The sequence below is a fragment of the Belonocnema kinseyi genome, chromosome 9 (assembly GCF_010883055.1).
Source record: "Belonocnema kinseyi isolate 2016_QV_RU_SX_M_011 chromosome 9, B_treatae_v1, whole genome shotgun sequence".
Taxonomy (NCBI): Eukaryota; Metazoa; Arthropoda; class Insecta; order Hymenoptera; family Cynipidae; genus Belonocnema; species Belonocnema kinseyi.
Genome location: NC_046665.1, coordinates 7,644,485 through 7,656,732, shown reverse-complemented (window position 1 = coordinate 7,656,732; position 12,248 = coordinate 7,644,485). Strand labels below are relative to the sequence as shown.

Genomic DNA, 12,248 nt, shown 5'->3' with positions numbered 1-12,248 from the left:
CGCTACCCTCCCCACCCGGGTCGACTTCTCGGCACTTTCATCACCGCTGCTGTCACTGCGATCAACGTTACCCATCCCCCCACTTTCAATGCTTTCAGCAACATCAGCTGTTGCAGCCAATACGGTTTTCTGCTCTGTGCGATCGTCCAGTAACTGTTGCCCTCTGGCGCCAGTTTGTGGACTTCGCATCGTCGGCATCCTACCTTACCCAAAGCTCTGTGACGTTTCCCGCCTTTATTTCCTACCTTTTGCCCCCCTGACCAAGCAACTATTTTTTCACTCCTAACCTCAAAAACTTCACACGCTCCAAATTTTCACTCCAAATTACTCACTTTCACCCTTCACACCTTTGTCTTCACTCACCCTTCTTCCTTTACACTCGATCTCCGCATTTTCTGCCTTTTCTGCATCCACTCACCCTTATTTCCTCCACCAAAGCCAAAAATACACCACTTGACAAAAAGAGTTCTTTCGCAATTTTTTAAATTTAAAATTGATATTTTCTAGTTGAAAATTGATATATTTTTTCGTTAAAGATTAAAGTATTGTGTTAAATTTTTTTTTCCTTAAAAATGGACTGCTTTCAGTTATTAAAAGTTCATGTTCTTTTTTTAAATTAAATTATTTTTCGTGTTTCAAAAAGCATCTGTTTTGTTTAAAAATAATTTATTTTGTCTGTTTGAAAATTCTAATATTTTGTTGAAAATTAATTTTTGGAATTCAAAAATTTAACTGTATCAATATCGGTTAAAAATGTATTCTTTTAATTAAAAAAATTTTTTTTGTAAGAAAATTGATCTTTCTCAGTTAAAAATTTATCTTTTTTTGGTAAACATTTATTCTTCTTGTTTAAAGTTCATCTATTTTAATTAAGAATTCATTTCGTTCGTTAAAAATCCACCTATTTAGTAAAAATTCTTTTCTGTTGATATAATATGATTTGTTTAGATAAAGATTAAACGTTCCATTTTCCGTTAAAAATGTATCATTCTAGTAAAAAAATCAATTATGTGGTGAAAATATTTTCCACTTCGCAACAAATGTAATGATTCTATGGTAACTCAGGATTTTAAAACCAGAATAAATTTGAGTAGGACCTGATTAGATCGTCATTCGTGGAGTCGGGCGAACTCGGATTCGTGTTCGCGCATTTTCTGCTTTACACGAGGCTGGTCTTCGCAGCAGCAAAGTTGGGGGGAATCTTCTCCCTTCATTCTTGTGTCGTTTTACCTTTCGGCTAATTCTTAGGTCGTTTTTGCTCTCGCGTGTTTTTACTTCTCTTTTCCGCAACTTTTTTTTTTGGGTCACTTTTTTTCTGAGCGTGTCAATTGATATTGTTATTGAATTTATTAAAAACATATGTTTGTAATTTTTTAGAAATTCTTGATGTCATATTTATTCTGCTTTCAAAAGGAATAAAATTAATTTTTCTTTAAATATTTGTTCGTGTGTTTAACCTATTTTTGTTTTGTTTTTGTTATTAGTATAAACTAACTGTCTAAGTATAGATAATATCCTATATTAGATAAACATTTATTTTCCGACCTGCTGGACTCAAAACATTGACTTGCTTACACTTCCATTTTTTACAGAATTTTCGTACAACTTCCTCTTAATAATTAACAGTCATCCACACACCTTATATCTAACCTGCTCGCTTGTACAGCCTAGTCTTCATCGCTTCGCCTCGCCTCACATGCATGCCGCTATTTTTCGTTATGCCTCGCATTGCCAGCCTCTGCCTCCGCGGCTAACATCTAATACTTATCTACTATTTAAAATATTTACAGTTTTCTTACACCGACTTCCTCTCCTCTTTACAATCTTCCCTTCATTCTCCTTCCTTCTCTTCTTCTCCATCTTATCCAACACCCCCTTCACCTATACTACTTCCCTTTTGTCCCCCCTTTTATGCAACAATACCTCCATGCTTATTCCACTCCTTTTCACCTCTTCACACTCCTGCAACCAGTGCTCAACTTTTTCATCCCACTTCCCGCACAATTCACACATCCTCTTCTCTCTAGAAAGCCAGAACCTATTAAAATCCTCCACGCAACCGCATCTCATTCTCGCTATAAGCTCCTGACTTCCTTGCTCTCCTTTCTCACACAGATATTGCGCTCTCTCCCTTGGCATAATCTACACATACTTCTCTTTAAACTTTGACTCTTATTCTCTCCTCTCCTTCTGCCTTCTCTTTCGCCATGCCATTCTTTTGAACTAACTCATATACCTTCCTTCCTCGTACATGCTTCTCAATTCATCCATCTGCAATCCATTCGTCCTAAAATACCTTTCCCTTGCCACCTCCATCTCCGCACCCCTACGTCTGTTCTTATTCTCCCACCAACACTACCGAACCAGCATAATTCCCCCATCTTCCAATAATTTCGCCTCATATTTACACGCTCAACTCCCCGTTATAATCCCTAAACTCGTTTTTTCTGTCTCCCTCCTCACCACCCTTGCCCACCCTAGTGTCCACTTTACATACCTCTCCTGTATCCTACATACCTTCTCACTTACCTCTTTGATATATCTCATCAGCTTCTTAACCTCTTCCTCTTCCGTTTCACTATTTACTTTCAGCCCCTTGATAATGACATTATTTTCCCTCTTTGATCTTTACTCCCCTTCTGTTTGTCTTTCGATCAACGCCCACTTCTAACTTACTCACTCTCTTTTCTATTATATTCATCTCCCTTTACCTATTTTCATCACACAGTCAAACCTCGTTTATTGCAACTCCTTCGAAACATAAAGACCTCGTCTATTGCAACTCAAGAGGGGACCCCACGACTCCACGTATACGTAGGGTAGTCTCGCTATACATTCCCGCTTCCGCACTGTCATTGGCTGTACGGAACATGGGATCATCAGTGGTGGGATTTGGGGAAGTTGCGATAGACGAGCATCTTGGATTGCAATAAACGAGGTTTGCAATAACGAGTCTTGCAATAAACGAGGTTTGGCTGTATTATCTCTGCTGATTTTCTGCGCTTTCCATTTTTTCCCAGACTTTTACTTTTTCACTTTTCCATAATTCTTCCCACTGATTCCAATTCTTCCGTATTCTTTCAGCATCCCACATGTCTTCTATTTAAAGCTGCGAACATTGCTTGAATTCCCTCCATACTTTCCTCACTACCTCTTGCAGCCTCTCTATAATCTCTTCTCTTTATCTTCCTCATTCTTGATCTTCTCGCTTATCCCCTCTACGCTTTATAAATCTATTCATTATCATTATCAATTTCCTCGAAATTGAATTTTTTCCTAATAAAAAGGATATTTTTCAAAATTTGTTTATTAATATTAACAAATTCACGAAAATTTTGACACTTTCGCAACATAATTTCCATACTAGCCCTTCCTTTCTTTTTAATTCGGATCGTCTCAACGTGGTAGGAAAACGTATGGTTGTGTTCAAAAATCTGCCTACAATGCATTTCGTAATCAAATGGGATAAGCCAAATTGGAAAATATCTCAAGTTTTGCAACTTTTTGGCAGTGATGTCCTTCCACGACGTAATCTCTGACCCTCAGGTCCTGCCTCATAGTTTCCTTCTGCTCCAAACACCCCCTTACGTCTTCTCTCAATCCTCTGATCTGGCCTATTAACACTCCGAGAGCTTCCTCCGACTGCCCCTCTTTTTGGGGACGGGGACTCTTTACCGCGATCTTCACGGGACTCTCTTGGCAACCTACAGATATCTCTCAAGACTGTTTCCGCCTGCCATGCCAAAATTCGCCTTCATGCCACTTTATGCCACTCCTCCAGCCCCAGCACACCTACGCCTTTCTCTTTTTAACATCTCCCAACACTACGCAAATCATCCTTTCCCCCCTCGAAGGCGCAAACTCCTGATCACAAACTCTCTTGATCCCTTGCCAACCTCACCTCACTTTCCCTATTTAGCCAAATCCCACCCAACAACTATGAAAATTGATTTTCAACCCTCCGATTCATTCCCTCACAAACCTACTCACCTTCAAGGCTTCCACCCTCACACTCTACTTACACCTTCCTAGCAAATTTCGTAAAATCTTCTCACCACCCTTAACCAAACACGTTCTTACTACCGCCGCCAACATGGAAATCACAAGCTTCTTGTAATAACCATTATTCAATGAATAATCAAATTTAATTTTTTGATCTGAATTAATAAAGTTTACAGGAAGCATACCTTGTGATTTACATCTAATGTAAGTAGAAATCTATTTTTTAGTTTAAATCAAATTAATAGAAAGAGTGGTTCTCTTATTACTGCAGGTGCTATCTAACTTTTCTCACAATCATCATGGTACCTACTTTTCAAGAATGGACTCGATGTTTTAAATTTGTACGCAAATTACTTGATACTCTTGATTTGGCAAGCTGTAACTCGCAAGCTATTTGACAAATTAAAATGAAATATTAAGTTATCTTATATAAGAGACCTAAAAGAAGCATACAAAATCAGCTGGATTAGAGCGATGTATCTGTGTGTGGCTGAGAACTTTAAAGTTTCACAGAATTAAAAACAGTTCGTGTTTCCCTTTGATTGTATTAAATCATCAATCCACAAAGTTAACATAATCAAAATTATTTGATTACAGATTTTACAGAAGAATGAAGAACGAACACAAATTTGGACTCTCTTCCAAAATAAGCATAAACTAGTGTTGGAAGGGCTTCAAAGAATTCCATTGGATTTTACTATAAATTGTCTGGTACCTATTGGTAAACATGCATTAATGGAAGGCAAATTGAAACACACTAGTGAAATTTTAGTTTGCCTTGGTGAAGGGTACTTCATAAACTATACTGCTGGACAAGCGATTGAACTATGTAACCGCAGAATGAAACGTACGAGTTATTGTTAGAATTTATATTGATTTTATTAAAGTCTGTTTATAAATTACTTTATTTTTTGTATTTAGATGTCGAAACAATACTGACTTATTTAAAAGAAGAAAGAAGTTTGTTTGAATCGCGTCAAAACCTTCCTGTAAGTTGTGGAGCATTTAGAGACAATATAAACGAGGAAATAATTGAACACTGGAATGAAAAAGATTTGAACAATTGGAGAGGTAAATCAAACTTTTATTCAAATAATTGAAGTGAAACTTCTTTTGAAACATTAGTGAATTGTCGTTGGGATGGGAGTAAATTGAAAAAAGCAAGACCGGATGACTGCACTCACCGGCGCGCAGATCTCCCTGTCCTCTCTACCCCCACCTCCTCCCTTTCCCTCTTTTTTAATTATGACCAAATATAATTCATTATGAAACAGTATTATACACTTTCATATAATATCATACTATACAGGATGTCCCAAAAGTCTGGAAACGGTCGAATAACTCGAAAATAATGAATTATAGAAAAAAATGGCCAAGACAAAAGTTGTAAAGTATTCAGCGGGACATTTAATGGGGTAATCAAAACTGATCACCGCATTAGTGTATGACTACGACGACTTGCATCATATCTTATTCTCGCTCTGCTTTGATCACCATATCCCCGCATAATAAGCAGCGTAATTCTCTCCTCCTCGCTTAAAAAAATGTTTTCACTAGTGGCTTAAGGGACCACGATAAGTGCTCACTTAGGGTGACAGTTTATAAAGTTACAGCTGCAACTTCAAGTCGTTCTTTGTTGTGTTTGCTTTATTTGTTTTATTTTGGTTCAAGGAAGATGTTCATAAATAGACTGCTTGTTTCTACGGAGATATTGAGGGAAACCTTCAAAGTATTTTTTAACATGAAATACAGAATAAAAAATCAGCACTTATGTGACGTCATTTGGAATAGTGATCCACAATCAAATGTAACTTAATAAGATTTTGTTTTGGATAATATTAAGGCTACGTCTTCTTTTGACGAAAGTCAGTTAATGGTTATACGAACAAAATTGTTTTACTCTTTAATGCTCTTGTATAATAGAAACTGGAAAAGTGTAAGAAAGCATTTTTTGTTTAAAATCATGCTGAATTCTTAAAAACAGAGTTCAAGGTACCTTTTTCTTGTCCACTTATCATTGATCGAAAATGATTCCAGAAACCGGCGAGTGTATAGAAACATTGAATTCAGGAGAAAGTGTCCATTTCATAAGTTCATTGGGTCCACGAAGGAATAATAAGGAGACCCAAATGCCAGTGGTAAGCCATTTGAAACTGGCAATAGAAACATTACCGTAAGTGGAAGGCACAATACAGGAAGATCTTAAATTTTCGTGCGCAGGTGCGCAGTTGTCCTCTTTCTGTACATGGAAAAGTGTGCTAAATTATATGCTAAATATTCTCAAGGCTCTGAGAAGCTCTGAGAAATTCACCGCAGGCACTCTGGTAGATATATTTAAACGTACAGGTTGCTCTTTTAAATGTTTTAAAGGCTTTAAAATGTTCTTTCCGAAATTGAAATAAAAATACGATCATAAATAACAAGCAGAGACGCTGAAATTGAAATAAGAATTCGATCATAAATAACAATCAGATATGCTATATCAATAGAGTAGCCGACACTCAAGGGTCCTTTGTTAAGCTTTCGGATTAAAATTTAGAAATAGATTTTTTTTTTAATTTCATAGTTAACAGTGAGGGCTTTAAAAAAGCGAAGTGTATTCGCCCTCTTCGGCGTGTAACTTGCACCACAACCCGGCACTTGACACCTCATGGCTTAGAACAAAAAATTTTTGCCACCTGCTTCAAAACAAACGAACGGAACCTCTAACTTACGTCAATTTGACAAACTTTCTGACTCGCACACTTTTCCATGTATAGGAAGAGTAAAACTGCGCACAAAAATTTAAGATCTTCCTTGTAATGTGCATAACACTTACGGTAATGTTTCTATTGCCAAGTGGGGAAACGGAGTTAGATCTCCTTATTATTCCTTCGTGATTGGTTCACACATTTGAGCGAATCTTGTTGCAACTGGAAAAAGGTGATCTCGCCAATCTTTTTGGTAAGAAACTAGTGCTCTTTGAGAAGTGGGGTATGGACGGTGATTCTGCGCATCAGATAACACGGCAAAACTGGTCGAAGAAAAGTGATGATATGGATGCGAACGATAAATCTGATAACAGTGATTCTGAGAGTGAGGAAAACATGAGCAATGACAAGAATCTTTTCACGGATCAGTCTTTCTTTTTGATTTCCATCATCCCTCTTCAATTAAAAGAAGATGGCGATATTATTTGGACAAACAAAACACCTTCATCTGTCGATTTCTGTAGGACAATTAAATGTTATTTCCTAGAAGAAACTTGTTTCTCTTGTAAAGAAATGGTACAGCTATCACATACAGCTTCTGGAAAAACTTCATACCTATTCCATTGGTTCAGTGGAATGAGTTTTGATATCAGCTTTGTCTTGAAGTGTACGATGATTGATGGAACGGTGTTTGTGGAGTTTGACCAAAACATGTTAACAGTTTACCATATGAAGCTAAAAATCCATGCAATGAGGTTGACTATAAATTTGGTCTCTCGACGTTGCATGCCAGGATTCCTGTTCTGGAATATTTGTGATATGAGAACATCACTATATGATGCAATATTATACAGTATCATACAATATGATTCATGACGATACAATATAATACAATATGGCATAATATGATACAGTATGATATAATATGATGTGGCATGATACATCATAATACTATATGATGGAATACGATACAATTCGAAACATTATCATATACAATAATAAAGTATAATAAGATATACAGTATTTATACTAAGTTACACTATGATACACTATGATTATGTACTATGATACCATGTGGTATACTATGTTAAACTGTGACCTTGTCTCATTGGAAATTGACTGTCTCGGAGATAATAGAACTTTTTTGCATTCTCATCATTTATGATTGAGTAAGTATTAAAATTTTCCGAAATTTGATACCACTATTTTTCAACGGATCTCCACTTTTCGGGACCCCCTGAATCCAAAAATGAAGTTTCACGATGGCGTCTCTCTGTCTGTCTGTCCGCTTGCCCGTAAACATGATAACTTGGAAAAATGAACGGATCAGATCGATCTTTAACACACTTTTTTTAGGTCCTAAAAGAAAGGACGAGTCCGTTAACCAGCTATTTTGGATACAAATTCAAAAAGGTAGAGCATTTTCAATATTTTTGAGATTATTTTTTTTGTATTTCAAAGTTTTATGTAATAGTCTAGAAAGTATTGGAATTGCCCGAAATTTGGCACCACAACACTAAAATTTTGAACCAAACGACGAAAAATACAAAAAAAATGTCTCAAAGAGCAATTAGAGCTTTTGAAAAATCCTACACTGTGCCTTTAAACCATTTTCCAATGAGGCAAGTAATTTTGTTTTTCTTTATCGTAAGTAATATGCAGATGGTCGACAATTCCAATATTACGCCAAAGGACGCGAGAAATGTTAAATTTCTAAAAGAAGACTTGTAGTATTTTTTTTGCTTTATCCACAAAAAATAATATGAAAACAAAAACTCTGTACTTAGCATGACATCGCGAGATAGATACAAGTGGATTGTAGTTTTTTATTTATCTTAAGGTTAATTAAGTAGAAAATTCAGAATATGAAGACTCATATAAATACTCCGATCTAAAACAGATCTTTATGATAAAGTTTCAGTCAAGCATTCCAAAAGCAAAGAATAAATATCCAAACGCAAAGCGCTAGGTTGAATGACGTCTGAGCGCGAAGCGTGAGTTAACCTATTATTGAGTGCAAAGCGCGAGATTCAACAGACGCGCGCCCTAGGTGCACCCAAAAATGCAAGCCGAGCGCGCGATGTGAATGTGCCCGTTAAGCAGGCAGATTTTTCAATGTAATTTTTTTCTCTGTATTCATCAGTTCAAAATCTCCCGGATACGTGCCATCAAAAAAATTCTAATTCTTGATATGATTTTAGTCACTTTTCAAATTGTCTGAAATTCCAACCTTTTTATTATTTTATTATTATATATTCTGGGTTGAGACCGTCACAGTCCCTGACGCTGGGGTGATCCCGTCGCGTCCCCTTATAAGCATTAAGCGTGGCCCCAAAGTTTTCTCCATAGAGAGAGGACCACGGCCACGCTGTTTGCCGATATTTTAGACTCACTGATGCAGAAACTGCCTGTGAGTGTTACACGGTTCCCCGCAATCGCGGGGCAGTGACCGAGGATATGAGTGGAAGTCTCATTGTCTTTTCTTCACAGACAACAGAGGGGACTTTCCTCAAGCCCTGTCTTATGTCTATGGTACCGGAGGTTTCCATGTCCTCCAAACATTTCTGTTAGGATTTTGACTTTCTTACTCCCGAGCTTAAGAATATCTTTCGCTCGATGAGGGTTTAGGTTTGAGCCCAAGATTGATTTAGCCTGTCTGCAGCCAGAGACCACATCTCACTCATTCTGATCTTCCTCGGTTAGCCAACTGTTAATATCTTAAGTGACCGACCTACTGGAAATGCCTACAACTGGCTCAGATCCAGTAAAAATTTCCTTTGTTCCTAGCTTTGCTAACCTGTCCGTTATTTCATTGCCCCTGATGCCAATGTGTCCAGGGATCCAGAGCAGAGTGACTCGGTTTTCTACAGATAGCTTATTCAGTGCCTCAAAGCACTTCCATATTAGCAGCGACGTAGTCGTCTTTCCATTTAGAGCCGTGATAGCAACCCTGCTATCTGAGCAGATACGAATGTTTCTTTTCCCGCCGCACTCCATTACCTTATAGGCGCACTGGAACAAGGCCATAATCTCAGATTGTAGAACTGTTGCGTAGGACCCCATCGCAATTGTGAAGCCCATTCCGTTCCTTCTACGGTATACATCTGCTCCAGCGTTCTCTTTGTTCCTGGAGCCATCTGTAAACAAGTTGTCTCCGTCACTGGGCAGGTGTGCCTCACAGTTAGCCCATTCCTCTTTTGTGGATAGGCTAACCCGGTATTTGTTGTCGAAGAGGTAGTGGCAAGTGGACATTTTGTCCCTGGGCATGCTCAGTGTCGGCCTCTTCGTGTTGTCGATTGGTATCTACATAACTGTCGAGATACTGCTATCTTTTACCATATTTAGTCTCCAGACCACCTTCGCAGCCGCGGCTTTTATAGTGAGATGGAGGGGCTTCAATCCTATTAGTGCCCCCAGGGCCATCGTGAGTGTCGACTTCGAGGCACCAGTGATACCTCTCAGAATCAGTCCCCTGATTTTTTCCAGTCAGGAATCTACTTCACAGTAGAAATTTCGACCTTGGTCCACCAGACGACTGCCGCATAGGCTAGTCTGCGTCGCAGGATCGCTGTATAGATCCACATAAGAGTCGCTACTAGCTTCGTGCACTTGTTTTCCAAGTGCTCGTTCCATGACAGCTTCCTATCCAGGATGACTCCTAAATATTTGGCTTGCCCTTTGATCTCGAGTTTTTGTCCCCCCCAGCTTCAATATATCCGTAGTTCCCCACTTGTACCTTCTGGTGAACACAACTGCATCCGTCTTACCCGAATTGACTGATAGTCCAGTCCCCTTACACTTTGAATCAACTATTCTTAGTGCTTGCTGCATTACACCGAAAAGCGCATCCAGATGCTGGTCGCGCACGACAAGTATTTCGTCTGCATAGCCTATGACCTGGAAGCCTTGACTCGTGAGTAGATGAAGCAATTCATCCACTACTAGGCACCACAGCAAGGGAGATAGAACGCCATCCCTGAGGACAGCCCGAGTCAACGGTTCAACATAAAGTGGTGTCACCCTTGGTCGTGGTTACATTCCTATTGGCCAACATGTGGCAGGTCCATTCCACGACTAAAATAGGCACCCAATGTGCGATCATAGCCGACCTAATCACCTTTCCAGAGGCGTAGTTAAAGGCTCCTTCGATGTCCATGAAAGTTACAATCGCTAGACCTTTCTGCTTTAGTTGTCCTTCAATTAGGTCAACTGCAGTGCTCAAGACAGTCTCGGTCGAATGACTCTTTCCACGGTTTTTAGAAGGAAAGATGTGAGGTTAATGGGTCGGAAATCCTTGGGTGAAGTATAACAAATTCTGACAGCCTTCGGAATAAAGACTACTCTCGCACTCCTCCATGCCACCGGAACATAACCCAACGTCAGACTAGCCCTAGCAAGTCTCAACAAAGGCCCAATGATGATCTGACCAGATCTCTGTAAGAGGACTGGGTATATACCCTCCGGGCCGAGCGACTTGTAAGGACTGAAGAATTTCAGGGCCCATCTGACCCTGGCTGGGGTCACAATCTCGTTGGCTAGCCGCCGTTTGGAGCCGAATTGGACCGCAGGCGACTTTGATGGCCTCAGAGGGGCCGTCCCCCCATCTCATAACTTTTTGAAGCTCGGAAAATGTGCCTTGATCAGGTGAGCCAAGGTATCCCCGTCCGACTCTGAGTATCCCCCGCCGGGCAGTTTAAGGGTCCCGAGAATAGCATTCGGATTTCGAGAAAGCAGCTTGTCCAGTCTGGCTGCCTCTGCTCCCTTCTCGATATCAGTACAAAAGATGTCCAGCTTTCATGCTTTGCCTTGCGTATAGCACTCCTATGCTCATCCCTCATCGATGTGAATGAAGTCCACAGTTCCTTCGTTTTTCCAGAACTGGCACTTCTTAACCTCTCTCTGATTTGCCTGCGAAGCTCTTCGAGTTTCGAGTTCCACCAGTGTGTCTTTCCAGCCTTACGGACTTTCGAAGGCCGACAATTACTTTCATAAGTGGATTTGATGGCTTCCGTGAAAAATTCGGCTGCCATCTCCAGGGTATCCACGTTTCTAATTGACCTGGGCATCCCTGAGAGTGTACTACTTAGCTGTGTGGAAAACTGACCCCAGTCCGTTCTTCTTGGATTTCTGACCCATTTAGGGCTGGTGGGCACAGCGGATTCCAACACGAACTCTATCAGTGAGTGATCTGAGAGAGTGGGTTGGTCTGAGACTCTCCACTTCTTACAGAAGTACAGAGAGTGATGTCAATGACTTCCTCCCTGACCGAATTACGAAACGTCATGGTGTTCCCCGTATTAAGAATATCTAAATCGGTAGTAATTAGGTACTCCAATAGGTATTCCACCAGTGTACCACTCCACTGGTGGATTGGTATCGCTGTCATATGGAAAGTAAGCCGATACCATGACAATCCTTCCTATTCCCTTAAGATCCGTGACTATCACCATCAGGTCTCTGGAACATAGCTCAAGCAGCGGGACAACGTTGACTCGCTTCGCCAGTATGCATGCCATTGGATTGGCAGCCTTAGGGTCCCTGTAACAAAAACCAGCC

The 12,248-nt window shown here is 39.7% G+C and overlaps 1 protein-coding gene across 9 annotated transcripts in view; it reads left to right on the top strand.

The window, feature by feature from the left end:
• LOC117180313 (unconventional prefoldin RPB5 interactor-like protein) overlaps positions 1-12,248 on the top strand; it is a 184,721-nt gene that overhangs the window by 115,520 nt on the left and 56,953 nt on the right. For 8 of the 9 annotated variants that reach the window (XR_004468026.1, XM_033372746.1, XM_033372745.1 and 5 more), the window contains 2 exons: positions 4,600-4,849; positions 4,924-5,073. Coding sequence is in view for 8 of the 9 variants with exons in the window: in XM_033372746.1 (XP_033228637.1) it covers positions 4,600-4,849; positions 4,924-5,073 (400 nt within the window). In the remaining variant the exon portion in view is untranslated. Of the gene's footprint in view, positions 1-4,404; positions 4,527-4,599; positions 4,850-4,923; positions 5,074-12,248 lie in introns of those variants that run through there. The other variant, XM_033372750.1, reaches the window with a different exon arrangement.